Source organism: Lagopus muta, chromosome Z, assembly GCF_023343835.1.
Source record: "Lagopus muta isolate bLagMut1 chromosome Z, bLagMut1 primary, whole genome shotgun sequence".
NCBI classification, from domain to species: Eukaryota; Metazoa; Chordata; class Aves; order Galliformes; family Phasianidae; genus Lagopus; species Lagopus muta.
Genome location: NC_064472.1, coordinates 7,806,969 through 7,825,949, shown reverse-complemented (window position 1 = coordinate 7,825,949; position 18,981 = coordinate 7,806,969). Strand labels below are relative to the sequence as shown.

At 40.8% G+C, this 18,981-nt stretch overlaps 1 protein-coding gene across 11 annotated transcripts in view; it reads right to left on the bottom strand.

Moving 5' to 3' along the window:
• Positions 1–18,981, bottom strand: part of CELF4 (CUGBP Elav-like family member 4) — a 715,283-nt gene that overhangs the window by 93,263 nt on the left and 603,039 nt on the right. For 7 of the 11 annotated variants that reach the window (XR_007373866.1, XM_048930944.1, XM_048930945.1 and 4 more), the window contains exons 4-5: positions 13,493–13,621; positions 8,527–8,606 (exon numbers count right to left, since the gene is read on the bottom strand). Coding sequence is in view for 10 of the 11 variants with exons in the window: in XM_048930944.1 (XP_048786901.1) it covers positions 8,527–8,606; positions 13,493–13,621 (209 nt within the window). In the remaining variant the exon portion in view is untranslated. The remainder of the gene's footprint in view (positions 1–8,526; positions 8,607–13,492; positions 13,622–18,981) is intronic. The other 4 variants (XM_048930946.1, XM_048930952.1, XM_048930950.1 and 1 more) reach the window with 1 other exon arrangement.

The following is an 18,981-nucleotide window of genomic DNA, read 5'->3' as shown; positions in this document are numbered from 1 at the left end:
TGTCCCACAGGTCTCTTCACTGTCCTGCCAGATGCCTGTGTGGCTACGGCAATGTGACTGGAGAAGAAAAGCAGCTCTGATGAGTGTTCCAGCCCCAAAAGGCTGTCTTCAGTGCCAGTATGATTCATACCCCCTGTCAAGCAGCAGGACTGCCTGGATTTCTATTCTGGGACCCAGAAACCTGTGATTTATTAGCTCATTTATGGAATAAGGGGGGAGGAGGGAATGCAGTCCTATGATTTTATTTTATATAGAAATTATTAAGGGAAATTATGTTAACTGGGACACTGCTGGCCCAAAGGATATGAAATCAGCTATCTTGGTGGCAGCAGTGGGGTAGGATAGTCCATGAACCTTAGTCTCTCTGTGACCAGAACCTGCTGCTCTGAGGAAAAGCATCCTGAGATACCAGAAATCATTGGATTTGGGTAGGAATGACTGCAATTTAACATCCAGGTATTTGGTGTGTTGTTTCATCCCAACAGACAACACATGACTTTATAAACAGTATTTAGGTAGCCTATTAGTAAAAACAATCCATTACTGGAAGGAGGGCTAGGCCTGCTGATGCTGAGTTATGAACTGACTCCTAATGCATTATTAATTTTTAATAATAGGAATGGGTGTGTTGTGTCCAGCCCTAAGTTAAGGAAGCCAGTCTGAGGGTTACAGAAAACTGTTGCTTGGAGTGCATTTTCTTTTACAGAGCAGAGGATCAACAGAAAAAACAAAACAAAACAAAAAAAACCAAACAAAAACCAAACAGTCTGAATTGGTATCTCCACTCTCTTCCATCAGTTCATCCATCATTATCAGTGTAAAATCAAACTTCAGCTTTCTCTATTAAGAAGGAGATGGACTTATGCTGGTTATAGACCACTCAGACATTATGACCCTTGGTAAGTAACTTTAATGCAGATTCAGCAAAAAAATGTATGCAGCACTTTACATGCTGGAGTCATCAACTTTCTCCGAGAGTTATCTATTTCTATTATGCACCTGTCTACAGTTCTGTCCTTGTTACCTAGATACTTTGAAGACACCACTGGGAAGTGAGGTGGTGAACTGATACCTTCAAGTTTGGTCTTCTCAACTGTTTGTTTTCCAGGTTTAAGTAGATTTTAAAATCTACATCCACCAGTTATTACTTCTCTACTAGAATTAGGAACAAGAATTGCTGTGATTTTTGCTACAAACTGGCTAAAAATAAAGGTCAACTGTGTGCAAGACTTGTTCATTCTCACTGTATTTCCTCTTGTTGCTTCTTTGGCTTCTCTTGTGTGTCGCAGCTGTCAGGGGATCTTACAAATGACCTAACTGCAGCCATTTTTGGTGTCTATTCTAAATCATCATTTATATAAGAGAAACAGACGTCCCCCTGAAGGATCAATCTCTATCCGTTAACTGTAAGAGAGGAGCATATGATTAGAGATGATCCCAAAGTTTTATGTTTTAACCAACACTTTGACATGCCAACCCCAGCCTTAGTTGGTAAGCTACTAAGTGTGGAGAGAATTCCATAACAGGCTTTTATGGTGCCTAACACAGTGGAATTCTTTGCAAGGCCAATGATAACTACATTTCCATCAGCAGCAGTTGCTATGAATCACCATGGAGTTGCTATGAAATAGAAATCAACTAAAGTTTTCATGAGGGTGAAGAGCTTACTTCTGTTGAGGTGTGATATGCAAACACGACGTTGTGGTTGTGTCCACTCAGCTCCTAGATTCCCTTAAGTGACTAATTTTATTGACTTCCAGAAGGTGTGTCCTGTTGGAGGTGGAATGTGCTACAAGGTTTAAGTGGAGTCTCCCAAACAGTGGGAAAGACAAATCCTCCTTTCGAGTACTAAAGGCTGCCGTGAGCCTAGAGGGAGAAGTGGATTGTGCAGCTGAATGTGCATGTATTTGCGAAGAAGGGAGGAGAGACAAGGAAAGTTTCTCCTATGAAAGAAATGATCCAATTTGAAGCAAGTCCCTCATGGGAAGAGCTGTGACAGAGGCTGCTCTGTTCCTGTTAATTTTCACAGTGCAGCTGTCAGCGGGTCTGTAAATAGTACTCCGCGAAGCCAACACTTCCTATCCACACATCAACCATTCAATTAACAGAAGAACAGAAGAAGGAAATAAAGTGCACCACCGCCTTCTATCACAGCTTTGATGTTTCCCAGCAATTTATGAAAGTGTACACAAATCTAATTACAAGCCCCACTGCTTCCCATTTACATGGAGCTCCTCAAGTTCAGAGCTGTTTATATCAAAATAATTGTTAAAAATACCTCAGCTGATCTACAGCATTGTGGCCCCCCACTCACCGGAGCCGCCACGCTGCTCCTCCCAGGGAGATTCTGCCGACTCAGCGCTTTAGTGCCAGCATGCATGCATAATAAAAGCTGCTTCTCTGCCACTCTGCAAGCAAGGCACCTGGGCTACAACTTCATCATGCCCACGAAGGCCTATTTTCCTTCTTTCCTCCACCTGCTCTTTCTGCAGACTCTTACGGCTTGATCTTCCAACCTAAATATTCCTTTGCTGTGTTGACGGGGTGAAAACAGCTGCTCAACCAGTTTCCATAATGGGGCTGTGTCTGGAGTTAACTTCACAGTACTCTGCAAAACCTTAACTGCACTCTAGGAATGCTCAGCAATAACAATAGCAGTTGTCAGTATGAGCTAGGGTTGGTTTCTTTGGCTGGGGGCCTGAGATACAAATTCAGGAAAATATCCCATTTGCCATGAGTCTGAAAGAGGGCCACTACACATGAGGACAATTGTACTTGTTTTTTGGGGCAATTCTTGGTTATCTTATATTAAAACCACTCTCACTTGGTGAAATAAATAGGTTAAAAACAAAAATTAGCAATCCTAATCTGTTATAGTATGAGAGCACAGACTGTACACTGTAAGACAATTAGAGCACCTCTTAATCTGACTATTAATTGTGCTATTGGAAGTTTTAGAGCCATGGCTGGACTTCTGAGGACTGTGATAGGCATGGGATGAAAGTCAACCTTGTTGATGGTGTAGTGTCATTTGTATTTTGTTGATTAATTAAAAAAATAATAATAAATACAATAATTAGAGATCCAATTAGTCTGTAGCCTAACAAAACTTAGCCAGAATTGCATGATTATATACAGATGGTTTCTGACAAGAGATTTGAAGTTGTTCTTCTTATTTCTGTTGATTTTTGAGCTGCACAGAAAATATAGAAATGGATGTCCCCAAGTTAGCAAAGTTTTGGGTGGCAATACTTTTTTTTTGTTTTGTTTTTAAAATTTCAACTAATTTGAATCTTTCTCTGTGAGGCAGACATCTGTTCAGTGCTTGTATCCAAGTCTCACATTTTTCTTTCCTTTCACATAACCAAAGATTCCATCCAAAACATAATTTCATGAAAGATTTTCAGCCAGGCGTAGATAGACTTGGGGTGGTATTGCCTGGATACAGAAGAAATACCGTTGTTTCATGAAGCTGATGCAGAGGCTTCTATAGCAAAACAAAACAGGGTCTAGCTTGTGTAATGGTGGAAACCACCTCACAGTGTTTTGGAGACCTTAACAGTCTCAGAATTCATGAATAAGAGAGATACAGAATGAATATAGTACTGAGAGTTGGTACATTAGGCAAGCTCAGAAGGCACCTGAAGAATTAGGTATCAGAGGAATCAGAGGAGGGGATGCCTGGTTTCTGAGTCTCATGTTGTTTTAGAATCATAGAATCATAGACTCGTTTGAGTTGGAATGGACCCTTGAAGGTCATCTAGTCGAACTCCCTTGCAGTGAACAAGGACACCTACAGCTTGATCAGGTGCTCAGAGTCCAGTCCAGCCTGACTCCAAATGACTCCAGGGATGGGGCATCCACCACCTCTGCAAGCAATGTGTTCATGTGCCTAACTGCTCTTACTGTAACAAACTTCTGCCTAATATACAGTCTAAATCCCCCCTCTTACAGTTTGAAACCATTTCCCCTTGTCCTGCTAAAGAGTCTGTCTCCTTCTTCATAACAGCCCCCCTTTAGACACTGATAGGGCACTGTCAGATCTCCCTTTAACTGGTCAGAGAACATCTAGAATACGGTTCAGTTCCCTTTGCATTAGACATGAAGGACGTGAACAGCATCAGTGTCTGACTTGTATTGACTTGTAGATGTCTAATCTGGGATAGAATTACCAAAGCTTTTAGCTCTGGCAAGATTACTGTGGAAGTGGCAGTGGACCAGAAGGACTTCAGACGGCAAGGGTGCATCACAGAGAGAAAAGGCAACTGCAGCCTTCCAAATATCTGCATGAAGCAAGAGTTTTTGCTTTTGTTTTAAAGCAGTGAGGGTCCTTTTCCATTCTCCAATGCACTTTGGGTTACTAACCACTGGATCTGAGAGAACATGGGAATCTGACACCTAGAATTAACTGAAAAGCACACTTCTATGTGTGTTTTGGTTCAACAGGTTTCAAAATCTATTTCTCTAAAATATAATACTTCCAGAGGTATCTATTTCTATTGATTGTAATAGAAACTTAGATGACAAGCACTTAGATGACAAGCTCATACTTCCTAAACTTTTAGATGTCTAAACTTAGGTGAGACAAGTCCCACCTGAGGTATTCAATCTAATACCACTATGGAGATATTCATTTTAATTATTTAAAGGGATTTCTATTCTAATTAATGAAAGGGAAGGGCATGCTGAAAAGATAATTTATCCCATTCTAGCACAAATACGTAAGGGCAAGAAAGCATGAAGCTCTAGAAATGTGTCTCCTTTTTAGGAAGACGTTTGCAGTAGATTAAAATTTTTTAGACTGTTAAAGCTAAATCAAGTGAAACACAATCTTAATTCCTACTTGCCATATTTGTCTTACACACACACACACACACACACACACACACACACAAAAAAAAAAATTTAGCTAGCAGTACTGCTTTACCCTTCCAGAAACAAGAATTTCTGAGGTACCATGGTATGAAATCATCAAAGATATGCAAAAGTAGTATGATATTTAGCCCTGCATACTAGCATAAGCACTATTGAAATTTTGAAATTTTGGTATTGGTGATAGTGGTTGGAGAAGGGTTTATTCTGCGTGGGTGGAGGAACAAGGCCACATCTTTGATGTTTTGTGCAGAATGACTCTTCAACGTTTGGCTGTTGCCTGGATGTGAAGACAAGGAGAGAACGAGAAAACTGAGCTGAAGATGATGCCTAGGTAGGAGCATGACTGACAGGCAGGATGATAATGTTGTCCATAGTGATTGAAAATGGAGGTGAAGGAGAGAGGAGGCGGAGTTTGGGAGGAAAAGTTTAAGAGCTCTGTTTTATACATTGTGAGCTTGATTTGACAGCTAGGCATCCATCCATTAGGAGAGGCTGGAAAGACAGGCCAAGGTTTCAGTTTGGACAGGAGTCAGTTCTTTAGTAGAGAAGTTAGATCTGCAAACTGTCACTTCAGAAATGGTCGCTGAATTCATGTTGGTGAACAAGGATGCTGAGGACAAGAGCTGGATGAAGAAGTGAAGAGAATCAAGGGAAGAGACCTGTTTATGCCCCTTATGGGTGAGGAAGAGACGTGCGAAAGGACAGAGTAACCATAGCTGAAGGTAAAGGGCAAATTATAGTTAAAAATACATGCAGAAGTACATGAAAATGATGATCTCTCACTAGGGAGGACATGAAGGACAAGTGTAACACTATTCTAAAGCTGATGAGTTGATAGACAATATAATTTAAAAAGACCCAAAAATAAAGCACTCTTGGCAGGTAGATACAGAGGGAACTTTGGGCCTGCTCAGAAGTAAGGGATTTTGGGAAAGTTATTTCTCAAAGCAATTGCTTTGTGCTCAAATTTGGAAGTTGTACACCTGCATGTTAGGCCCTTAAGAGAAAACAGAACCTTGCATGGAGAAGTGGGCTTGTGACGGATGACAGTCAGGCACCTGTCCAAGGAAAGGTTAATAAAAAGGAAAAAAAAGAAAAAAACTTTCATAAAAGAAAGTTGCCTTTTGAAACTATTAGGGAACATATGTTGTGTGAACAGGAAGTCACAGTAGAGCAATAATCCTGACAGCTGTGGAGAAACAGGAGTCTGCCGCAGGAATGAACGGCTCGAGACCTGACAAGAATGATGATGGATGCCCCGTTGGTAGTACACGAGGACAAGGCAGGAGACGTTTAAATTGGCTGAACCACAGGAACAACTTTGAGTTGGCATCACAGTCAGACAAATGAGGCCAGTCCTAATGGCGAGAGAAATGGGAGGGGGAGCTGGAGGAAGATGGCAGACGCGCCCCTCCTTTCCAAGGACGAGGCCTACATCGCCATCTCACCACGAGGTGGCTGCATTTCTCTGTGAACACCCAAGCCCTGAATGAAGCTGCATGCAAACCCCGAAGCACCCTGAAAATGAGAATGAGAGCGGTGAACACTTGCAGAATTTGGCCCATATCTTTCCAAGTGTCCAAATTGTTCTGAAGCCCTCTGTGAATAGCGCTGTGTGCTCAATGTCTTGATGAAGTGTCAAGTCACTTGACAGGTCCTCACTAGTTTGTTGAGCCATGGTAGCTGTCTGTGTACCTGCTAATAGCTCATGGGAAATGTGAGGAAGTGTCACATAATTTAGCTCAAAACAAAGAGGTCAAAACATAATTTTCTCCTTGCATTTTCTGTGAACTAATAGCATGTGCATGGAGTACTGCTGAGGTTCAGCTGATTCATGGAAACTTGTCAAGTCATTCAAATTTATGAGTGTGTAATGTGTTTAGTGAGAGTTAAAGTGCAGTGCTTTTTAGAGACCTAGATCTGATTATTCAAGAACCACGTGTTAGGTTATTCTAAAGCAAGTATTTGATTAAATAAGTCAACAAGAATAATGGTCCCATGAAAAACTGACGAAAAGGCCATATTCTGCACTATTTTTTTTTTTTTGCACATCCTCAGTTGACTTCAGCAGCATGGAACAAAAATTTGTTCCAGGGTGGTTGAGATGGGTATTTCTTCTTATCTGAACAGTGCTGACAATAGGAAGGATAAGAATATTTTGGATATAGTAGATCTAGATAAAATCTTCAACTCTCCTTGGATTTTTTCTGCTTTCTTCTCTGTTTTGCTCTCATCAATATCACCCAAATTTCTAAGGGGACTGGAACTGACATTTTATTACACTGTCTAGTGATAAAGACTAAAGACTCTGGAATTGCCATTACTGATGTCATCTACAGACACTATCACTTTGGATGATAGTTTTTAAGACATTAGAATACTTCATTGACCTATTCCAGGAAAGATGATCATATTTCACAATGCGGTTTTCAGCATTAAGCCCCCCATGTTGTTATATTCTAGAAAATCTCCAAGTCTTGATTATTAAGATTTCAAAAAGTGGATACCCCATCTTCTAATACCTTCATTAGCAAATGTGTACCATTCTCTAATCCGATTTATCTAAGCGTGGGTTCTAAAAAATAAGATTTAATGATTTGCTTCTTCTTATCAGAAATCTCTTTCCATGTGAAGAACTTTCCATTTCCATCTCTACACAGACTTAGAGACAAGCTGCCCATCTGCCAGGTCTATTTTAATATTATTAGGATAAACTCATGAATTGAGAGTAGAGGTCCTTACTAAAACAAAGACTTTGCTATATTAAATATTTAAGAACGAGAATCCCTGTATCCTTTACAAGTTGTCAGCGTGCTTCTTAGACCTCCATAATTTACACCACCAATAATTAGTAACAAAAATAATAAGCCATTAAAATAAACCCAAACATACTGGATTAGATTGTCTTTCTGTACTGATAATGGAATGACTTACATTCCTTCAGGTCTGCATCGCGGTTTACAAGAATCATTCTGCACAGAAAATACATTTGCATTTTAATTTCCACTTCCTGAGCTATCAGTTTGGAAACCTCATTTTACAAAACATTAGCCCAAGCAGAGTGATCCCTCAAACATTTCCTGGGAGCATCAGTAGTTTGACAGACTGTCTTTCAAATGCTGGATGTAGGGAAGACCACATTTATGCTGAGGTAGACTCTTATGCAGTAGCATAGAAGTGTACTTCTCTGTGTTGTGTCTCTGGCATCTACTGCCATTACGTGAACATGCTGTTTTCTGCTCAATTCTGGCAAAAAGTTTTTCTTCCTTCACATAGAGGCAGGGACTCTTTGTGGAAGGAAAACAAAGAAGCCCTTAGGTACAAATTTGTGCTTTATTCATCTCTCTGCAACTTAGGTAAGTGGCTCATGGTGATTTTGATTCAATTGTGGTGCATATTTGGCACCTCTGAACCACGTCTTTTTTTCCAGTGCATCAAAACTGCTGGTGACAGAACATATCACTCCTTGGGGTTCTGTGCTTTCATGAAATGACAGCATCATCCTGGCATTTCCTTTAATGAGTTAAACACACCCAAAGCTCCACATGCCATCTTCCTATAGTGTGAGTAGCAGATCATACATAAATCATTCCTCCTACCATATCAGGCCACGGGACCAATTCTTGCTTTTCATGTTACAGAGCTACTCACCGGCATTGTCTGGCTGCCATGCAAGGCATTGATAGCTGCTTGGGCCTCTGCATGCGAAGAATATTTCACAAATGCACACCCTAGAAAAAGAAAAAGAAGAACATAAGAAAGGTTCCGTGGCTACCAATGACAGAACATTTAAATATTTTATCTTGTCCTCAGAAGTGGTGATAGAGAAGGTAGTGCAAAAAGCATAACAAGCAAACTGGTTATTCCTTTCCAAAGTCCAGCCATAAGCAGTTCAAGGACTTCTTGAGGCAAAGCTAGATAGTTCCATGCTGCTTGCATATAATTTGGGTGGACACAAACTTAGAGAGAACCTTCTGAAATGACTTATCTTTTGACCTTTATAGCTTCCCATGTTAGCACTGCACAGTTTTATAATTTACTGTGTGAAAATGACTTTCCTTTTATTTGTATTAAACATACTGCGGAACACTCCTCTCTCCAGTGTTCTGGAAAAGAGTAAGGAAATGAACAAAAGCAGAAAGCTTCCCATTCCTGTTACAAGTCACCACAGGACAGCTGTAGGGAAGGCATTCAGCTTGTTTCAAATACACAAGGTATCTGTCTTATATCACTGCTTGGTAGAAGTCCACTACAGAGGCTGCTGGCTCCGAGCAGCTTTGGTCTGACAAAGCATGACATATCTTCTGATAAACAAATGAAAATGGAATAGATATGCATGTGATGACTGCCATCTTTCTACCACTGAAACCTGAATTATACAGTGAATATTATATCATAAGCTACTTTACCACGGCTTTCCTGTACACATCAGAGAAATGTGGGCAGTGCTCCTCTAGCCTACACTGCCATGTGAAGAATCTCACACTGTCTGAACTCTTACAAAAGATTCCAGGGCAGAAAGGTGCCTTTATGAATATATGCTAGAGTGCAGAAATGATCAACACTTCAAAGGGTCACATGCATCACAAGAGTGGGGGAAAGTATTGCTAACACTCTTAGCTACAAGCAAATTGACTCAGAGGGAGGAATAGTAATTTCCATATGCTAAGGAGGATTTTGGAACAGATTGGAAGAGATCTGAGAAGTTCTGGCTTCCATCCCCTTTCATTACTATTAAAGACTCTTGAGCTTTTAATCAATTTGCAAAGCCCTAGTTGTTTCCCTGAAGGAGTGCAGAACACTCATGAGGGATGCCAGCCCTGACAACAGGACAGCTGTCCTTCATTTCCTTTGTAGAATCTTTAGAAGGTCAACAAACCATCATGGATCCATGCAGTGCATGGTGGGAACTGCAGCACTACAATACCTCACTTACAAAAGTAGAAGAATGAGCCCCGAAGGTGTCTATAATCATCACTATGAGCTGGCAGAAGTGGAATCAAAGAAAGCAATGATAGTCCCCTTCTAAAAAGAACACATACGTATGCTACACATACAGTAGCTATCAGCTACTGGTTAGGATGCCTTCACTTTGCATTCCCTCATACCCCTGTGCTCAGACTGTATTTCAGGAGAAGCATAATGATTGTTGCTAATAGTAGGATCTAATTTACAAGGAGCTGAGAGGAGACAATCACAGGAAAATGAGATAGATAAACTTCAGCTAGAAACAATGGAGATCAATTATGACATAATCGCAGCCCAGCATTCCCAGGCTCCTGAGATTCTGTGCCTCCCTCTTCATTAATCAGAGATAATCCAGAATTAGGATGTTTAATTATTTGCACAGATTCTTTTGTACTTTATGCCTCTAAAAATAAGATGCTTATTAGCAAATATACAAAGGCATTCCAAAATCAGTTACCCACTGCATTTAGAGGAGAATTTTTGGCTACAGTGTTGCTGTCATGTTGAGGGCTTCACTCTCTTCAGGTGAAATTCACCTCTGTGCTGAGGAACCTGATGGATGAGTGGAGCTGGATAAAGGTGGGAATGAGGGGAGCAGGAGGCCTTTGTCTTGTTTAATGCCTTATATGCTAATGAGAGTCCTCCATTGCTTTTTCCTACTGCTTCCTACTTGGGTTTTGAGACAGAAGGACAAATGAAAACTCAGTTTTCACATATGTATAATGTCAAAGAAACATTTTGTTCCCTTTGTGTGCTCAATCGGATGGCTTTTGTACACAACATGAAATGTGTACACAATTATCTCTCTGCCCTTTGTCACCAGGATTGTGCCCAGGATCTCATGAGCTGAGAATATGAGTCACAGCACTCCTCAAAACAATGGTGTCCTTGTGACAGGAGCAGTTCTGGAGTTAGAAGGGATTTTGACACGCAAAGAGATATATAACCAGGCTGAGCAGGGAGATACATGTGCACGGGTGTTGGGCTTTGTGGGTTTTTTTTTGGTGAGTGTGTGTGTTTTTGGGTTGGTTTTTTGTTTTGTTTTGTTTTGTTTTTGTTTTTCTCTTTCTTTTTCTTTCCTTATTTCAAGATTATAAAGCTGGAAGGGCTGCTCTGACTATCTTGTCAGCTGTCCTGCAAGAACAGAGGAGACTGCAGAGTCAGGGCCTAAGGTATCACTGGAGAAGGTGTAAGACTCCACTTGCAGGACTTCTGGTGTAATGGGAAGTCTTTGCTTTCTGAGATACTAAAATAGACTACTGCTGAATTAGAAAATAAAAATAAATTATATGAGAAAACAATAAGGAGAGTATCCAGAAAGCAGCAACGCAGACACTATGGGTGCTGCTGGATTGTTAATCTGGATCTAATCTCACTGTGGATTTCACACCTGTGGAATCCTGTGATCCTGTATGCTGTTGAGCACTGTTGAGCTTTACTCAGATTGATGTAGGGAAGCTCATTCCTTTCCCACCTCTCCCAGCATAGACATTCTGCACTTCCTTCGGCAGAAAAATGCCCTAATCCCCGTTTTTCTGACACCTTGCATGCTTCAGCAGCAACTGTGTCTGTCTGGCCCTGGGTGACTGATGCAGATGTCCACAGGCCCACACGGCTCCAGACATCCACCCATGGATTCAGGCAAGGCTGAAAGGGCTTTCTGGCTGTGACTGAGCTGTGATGGTATTCTCTGGGAAGTTGAAATTCAGAGTAATGATTGCATCGAGGTATTTGGAGGGGTAGGAATTTCACCACAGGGATATATGGTGAAGATTCATATAATGGGTTTGCTAGGACCAGAGCGATCTGATTGCTATCTGGTGTTTAGTTGATCTGCCTAAACTCAGTTTGGGTGGAATTTACACTTTATGGGCCTTGCCCAAAATAAATATCTCACAAGTGATATGTGTCACATTGGTTTCTAGCAGATGGAAGACATTACAGACTGGGAATAACTTTGTGGGAGTTGTGACTTGCCTGACTGTCTCCTAAAATAAGGGCACTACCCTTAAGTTTTCTACAGGATTGAATGCTCTTTGTGTGTATGTATCTGTGTGTGTGTGTAAATTAGGAGCTTCACATTCTCAGTAAACAGCACCAGCAAATGGAAGCTGGAGCCTCTGTCAAGGCTCAGTATTGATCCTGAACAGTTCAGTGAAATCAAGCCTGAGACTGCAGCCTGCTAGCACTAATAATTAAACTGGTTAGCAATATGGAGCTGCCACTCAGATTTGGACTTATAATGAAATTGTTTAAGAAAAAAAGAGAAAGAAAGAACAAGAATGAATACAAGTCTGTGGTTTGGATTTCCTTTGAAACCTTTTTCTTACAGAGCTCACACATCATGTCCTTTATTATTACTCTGTTTAACTCCTTCGTCATTAGATTTTGTTCCGTACAAATCCAGGTAGAGGTGGATTTTTTTTGTTATTTTTTTTTTGGCTTTCACTCACTTCGCTGATTTCTTCAGTGACAGGAGTGCTGAAATATCTGCCACTGAGCAATGGTTGGAGCTCTTCTTGGTGAATCAAGCCTTTGGGTCTCATGAAGTTAAAGTAGCGATAAAATTTAAGAAAGGTGTCCACAGTTTATTTTAAGCCACTTATATAAGGAAGATTGGGCTTTGCTGACTTACACCAAAATATTGCCCTATAATGCCAGAGTGAAATCATTTTGGGCCACCAGTGACTTTACAGAATAGCAATATTTTTCTCTAGTGTATCACTGTGATTTGGATTTCTTGCCTTTCCATTGCAAAAATATGCTGGTTGATTTTGTCACATGTCAAAATATCTAGTGAGATATGAACTGCATCAGCAAGAGTGGTCTCTTCCCTGGTGCTGCATGTTCCAGCACGGTTTATGATGTATTATAAGCAGATCAATATTTAATGGACACATTATACTGTCAAGAGAAGAGGGCTTCCTATTCAAATTGAAGTAACTTTGTCTAGAAAATGTCGGAGGAAAAAAAAATGACCCTCAGATTCAACAGAAAAGTCTCATCCTTCCACCAGGACTCTAGAAAAGATTCCTTGTACTGCCCAGGAGCAGGAGATTCTAAAAGGTGGCAAAAAAAGGTATGCTTTGCAATTAAGCATTGATGTATTTCAAACAATAACTGCCTTTTGACTGTGTTGTTTACATCACATCCTGTACCCTCGCAATTTTGATTGCTGGTTGATGTATATCTGTGCAAGGACCAACTAAAGAAGAGGAAGACCTCGGACTGGTGCACGAGGAATAAGCAAAGACAATGGTGGAAAAAAGAATGAGCCTGTTCAATGGGGAAAGAAACTCCCAGCCTTCCTGGGGCTGATGGGAAGAGCCTGTCTTAAGCACTTGTAAAGATACTGTTTTCAGAGGGAAGGCTCTGCCCTCTGAGGAAACAGAAATGGGCAACAGTGCACACATGGAAAGACAGCTTGTTGTGGAGGGGGATATCCTTACATGCAATTGGCTCTTTATTCTCACACAAAAGCAGACAGAAAATAGAAAAAAATGGCCTCCCTTGGCAAATATGACCCTTTCTAATATACGTTGTCCTTGCAGCCATCTAGTAACTTTGTTGTGCCAGAGTATTATATATACACTAAGACCTAGTCTATCTTGAAGCTAAGAACACAGTGTGCCACGAGCCATCATCTTACCTTTGCTGTTTCCATCGGGTCCCCGAAGGATTGTGCACTCCTCAATGTTGCCAAATGCCTCGAATAGCCTGCGCACATCATCTTCTGACTGCTGCTTATTAAGCATGCCCACAAAGAGTTTTCTGTCTTCTGGAACAAAATAAAGAGATGCTTACCATATTTCAGAAGGGATTTGAAAGCCAAGATAACTCAGTATCAAATGCAAAAGAAACAGTGAATTCATTGAGGTGACATATTTCAGAAGCTGTAAGTCATTTCAGGTGCTTGGCTCGAAACACCTTAATAACATCTGACTCTCAGTGAGTACTTGAAAATAATTTGACAATTTCAATGAAAAAAAAAATCTCCCAAACCCAGAAACATCTAAAATGTTTTAACTGCTTCTTGAAACATAGGCACCAAAGCCTTCCAAATTAGCTTTTTCTGATCAATTTTTTGCAGTAAGTGAAATGACAACATTGCTCAGACTGCCATCCAAGAGAAACGTGGATAAAGATAGCATACAGAAATAAAGTCCAATTGAAAAATAGCATAAGTTAGTAGCCTTCACAATACTAAATACTAAATTGCAGGGAAAAAAAAAAAAAATTTAACATAAGCTGTTTTAAATAAGGATATATCAAAAGCCACGGTCTGCAAATCGAGATTTGTCATCCATATCCACTCAAAGGCATATACCTTTGAGTTTGGATTATTTTTTAAGTTCACTTAAAATAAGCCCAAAGTTTTTGAAACATATAATTTTTCTTGAAACATGAAGTTAACTTATATGAATGCTAATATCTGAGGTAGCTTAAGAAAGATGCTATTTCATGTCAAAGCAGGATGTGGTCTACTGGCAGATATTGCATCTTGAATGAAGACTATTTATACTTGGACTTATATCAAGAATGGAGAGCTGCAGTCCACAACATAACACATTGAGAAAATGCCTGTGGAAACAAACCAGACCACTGAGTACTGAGTTGGTAGAATGATCTCAGAGATCACTGGGTGATGCATCTGAGTCAGGTTTGTATTCAGAGATCACTACCATTACACCACGTAAGGAACAACAAAAAAAGAAATGTAGGTATTTTATGCCATGTATGTAAACAGGCCCTTTGCAACTGATTCATGAGCATCTCATTTATCATTCATTAAACGGTATGTAAATGAGTGATTCAAGGTTGTTGTTTTTTTTTTCCTAGAACACTTTACAGAGCAGATGTAACCAATTTGAATAAATATATGTAAATAAATAAATAAATAAATAAATAAATGCATTGGTTTATTTGTTTATTTATTTTTAAATGCATATATTAACCTAAGGCTGAACAAAACATTGGTTTGCAACAACTCTTTGCTGGCTGAGTAATTGAGTGATTTATGTCACTTTTGTTCACCAAGAAATCATTGGTGTAGGCAATCTGTTCTGCTTCAACCAGTGTTTGATCAAAATTCCCCTCTCCAAGATACACCTGCAAATTGGCAAATTACTCTACAGCCTTGGGCGAGGATAATTTTTCATGCAGTTGATATCTACTGAGGATATTAGGAGTTTTCAGTCCTGCAGTGGAGTTATCCATGTGAACCAAAAGTGTGCTACCCCAGAAAATGAGGAGATACGTTGCTTTCAGTAAAGCTACAGAAGTGATAGGAAAAATAGGTTAAGGAGGATATGTGTGTGTTACTGATGGAAGATAAAAAATAGGGCTACCCTTTCAATAGACACATTAAAAACAAGAAATACGATTTGTGTTGGATTTGATTAGCTACAGGGAGCTCAGTGTCTGCTGGCAGCATGAAGTTGAGGCCTTAATGATGCTTATCAGTGCTGTGTAGTCTATACTCACCTCAAAAGAAGATGCTTTGGACAACCAAAAGGTTCATTTTCTGGATGGATACATCCAGGAGGGAAAATGGTATTGGTGATTAGGCTCAATGAATGGATTGTGAACCACAGGAATTGCATCCGGGGAACTTGTAAAATCACAAGTTTTTTTTCCCCAAAAGCATACTTGTCAGATATTTTTTTTCCTCAGAATTTTTGGAAACGATTTGAGTAATTTCAATCCAGTAATGTCAAAGAATGAACTAAAAAGTTCGAAGATCCCTATAAGTCACGGTCCTTGTGGGCCTGAACGACCACTTTGTCTTCCCTGGGCCTGTGATGGACCAATGACATTTCTCAGTCAAGTAACCAAGCGGTGGAGAGACAGGTGTGAATTTTGCTTTAGATACATCTCCCCTACTTGACCTAACTACTGTTTTCATTTAATACCTTGCAGGTCCCAGTAGAAACCACTTTGCTAGGTGATTAAACTGATGTGCAAAAGAGAGGTTATAACACCTTAGAAAGGCAATAACTAAAGCTGAATGTGTGCTCTGGGGCTGCCTGTAGACTGGGTAAGGAAAAAGCCCAGGAAAAAGCCTGGCTCCAAAGATTGTCCAGATGACTGGGAAAAGCCCACCTGCAAAGTGAAAACAGCTGTCCTGGAAATGGGAGACACTTGAGGGAGGGAGGAAAGTTTCGGGAGAAAACTGGGAACTCTACGGCAAAAGGCTTTGCCTAAGAAGTCTGTGTCTAGTAAATACTTCCATCTCAGAGGAAGTGTCTGCTATACTGTACTTTACACAGTTTCCCCTGTTTTGAAATAAGCTGCATCAGCAAAAGCTCTCCTATAGCTGTGTAACTGTATTTTCACCAGGCTCTTTTGCTAATATAAATGTATCATTAAAAAAAATCACATCCTTCCTCTGTCAGCAGAACTCTCTAGTGTGCAACTGGCCTGAAACTGCCTTGTCTGGCTTAGTTTATGCAAAGCTTAAACCAGGTGTGTTAGGAAACGTTTAATTTTATGTTTTATTTTGTTTTATTTTAACCCTATTCTCCATATCTCTGCTGGACACTGAGAGGAGTGATGCCTGCCCCCACAGCCAGCTGGCAGAAGATGTGGTGCTTTTGGGAGCTGCACACAAGTGGCCATCAGACCACCATTAGAAGGCTTTGCTGAGGGTGAAGACTACCTTCCCCAGGCACTGTTGGTCCAGCTGCTCCAGAGGAGGTGACCTAAAGGGATCCCTCAAGGCCAGCCAGCGCTCAGCGCCATCTGAGCATCACCCTCAATGCAGTCTCCAAATCATCACCCTCTCTCCCTCCTGAAAAACTGTACCTTGGTTTGTCAGGGGAATCATCTGTCACATCTGCCGTGTCAGAAATCTACACAATCACACATTCGGCTGATAAAAAATGAGTCAGTTTAACTTCCTTTTTTTTTTCTTTTTTCTTTTCTTTTTTTTTTTTTTTTTTTTTTTTTTGTGTGTGTGTGTGTGTGTGGTGATGCTCTTTTAACAAAGTGCTGCATTTACCTTTCAGATCCCAGCTCAGCAGTGCATTTTAACAATGTCCCTTGAACATCTCAAGTGGGAAGAGAAGGAGAAAGGGGCAGCAGCTGGGATCATTCAGCACATTCCTGATCTTGGCTAATGAATTTATCCCCTAATGGGCTTGTGTGAACCTCTCACACCCCGAGTGCCCCCATGTGCTGCTCTGCCAAGGCCCAGACAAAAAGCCAACATGCTGTGCACTGTGGCAACTACTTCTGCTTTGTAAATGTGTCTGAGTAGGGTCACGAGGCTGCTGGTGTGAAATGAGGTGAGGATGGGCAGGAGTCAGCAGGACTTGTCTGAGCGCATGTGCACGCTGCAGATGCTCCCCACCAAACTTTTCCAGTGTCCTTGCTCAGACTGTGCTCAGACCATATTCAGACCAGTTTACGTACTACAGAAAACAGGTTTATGCTGTAGAGAAGCCTGAAGCAGTTACCTAATCAAGCTGCCTCCAAGCTCTGTAGGATGCAGGCCCACTCTTATAACACCAATGAATCCCAGACTTCTCCCTTTTTCAGCAAGAAACATACCAAACAAATGTAATATCAGGGCCCTAAATTTTTCAAGTTAGTGAAGAAATCTCACTGGCCTCATAGGAGGGGCAGATGAAAGCAGTCTGAGCAGTCACTCTGCCCTGCAGTGCAAATGTTCAGTGGGATGTCCATGTAAGCCTCGTCTCCCCACATTTTTATTTCACTATTGTTAACCCCATTATTGGCCTTTCCCCATAACCTGAACCCATCATGTCTGGTTGACCCATGGAAATAAACATGGATGGTTACTTCTTTGTGCTATGGTTCTCTGAAAGGCCAAAATTTTTGCTGATTTGCCTCAAGACCCTAACAACGAGTGGCCTGAGACACTTCTATGATGTCAGAAATTAAGTTCATCTTAAGTTGACCCCCTTTTGTTATCTGTAAAGCACACTGACCAATGGAGCCAGCATTCCCTGTTCCTCACAGGAAGAGAGATAGAGAAAGGCTTCAGTAATCATGGAATTTCAGGTGTGACCCCTTGATAACACTTCCAGTGCTCCCACAAAATGAGGTTTCTCTCTTTCTTTTGAAGCGTGCTCGAGTTGGGAAAAACAGGCTGCAAGATACAGTGGTGAAGAAATGTAACTTGTCAGAGAAATATAATGTGTCTATAAATCTCCCCAGCTGTATTTATACAAAGTCTCAACACCTTCCCCAGTGCAAATAGGGGTTAAATTATTCCCTGTTCTATTTGTATTTAAATGTTATGTTTTTATGATAAGCGTAAGGCAGAGGTGTCAGACAGGCCCGGGCGAAGGAGACGGCACGCGCGAAAGGTGAAATAATAGAGCATTGCAAACCAAGTGCCAAGAGGAGATGGGAAGGGGGACACGGGAGTGAGAGGGAGAAGGGGGAGGACAGTCACTAATTAAAGAGACAGAAGGGACAATGAGATGCAGGATGTTTGACCCTCTGCAGAGCAAAAGGACAAGAACAAGAATCACAGCAATTGTGAAGGGACTGTGGGAAAATTAGGGTCATTCACAGAGAGACATGACACAGGTTTGTGTTTATCCAGATAGCTCTTGCTAATGTATGTGTGTGCGTGGGGGTGCATTTAGATAAAAGCGTATAAATACACTTGTGTTCTCTTATTCCTCATGCAAAACAAAGAGGTTGAATCCTTGTATCAGAAAAGCATCAGCCAGCTTTACCATCAAGAACATTACATCCCAGGCCTTGGAAATAAAGAGACAGATCTACCACCTTCGTGGCCCAGACTAATCAGGAGGGCGAACCAGAAGATCACTACGGTCCCTTCTAACCATCAAACCTCTTATTCTAAAACATATGAGCATCTCTATTTTATCATGAGTTCATTGCTGGGCATCACAGACAGATTGTGTGTGTGTATCTCCATGCAAGAGCAAAACCTGCATTTGCCTACTTCTGTAGGGGAGTGTGTGTCTGCAAGGAGCACGGGATTCATCAGAGCGGTTCTTTGATATTAGTCAGTGCTTTTGGCTTTCTAGCATCAGGATCAGGTTGCTGTATGGCTTCATTTCAGAAAGCAGATACTAATTAATTCTTTTATTTGTATAACTAATAATTATTTGTCTGTAATGCCATTTCCCTCCTCAC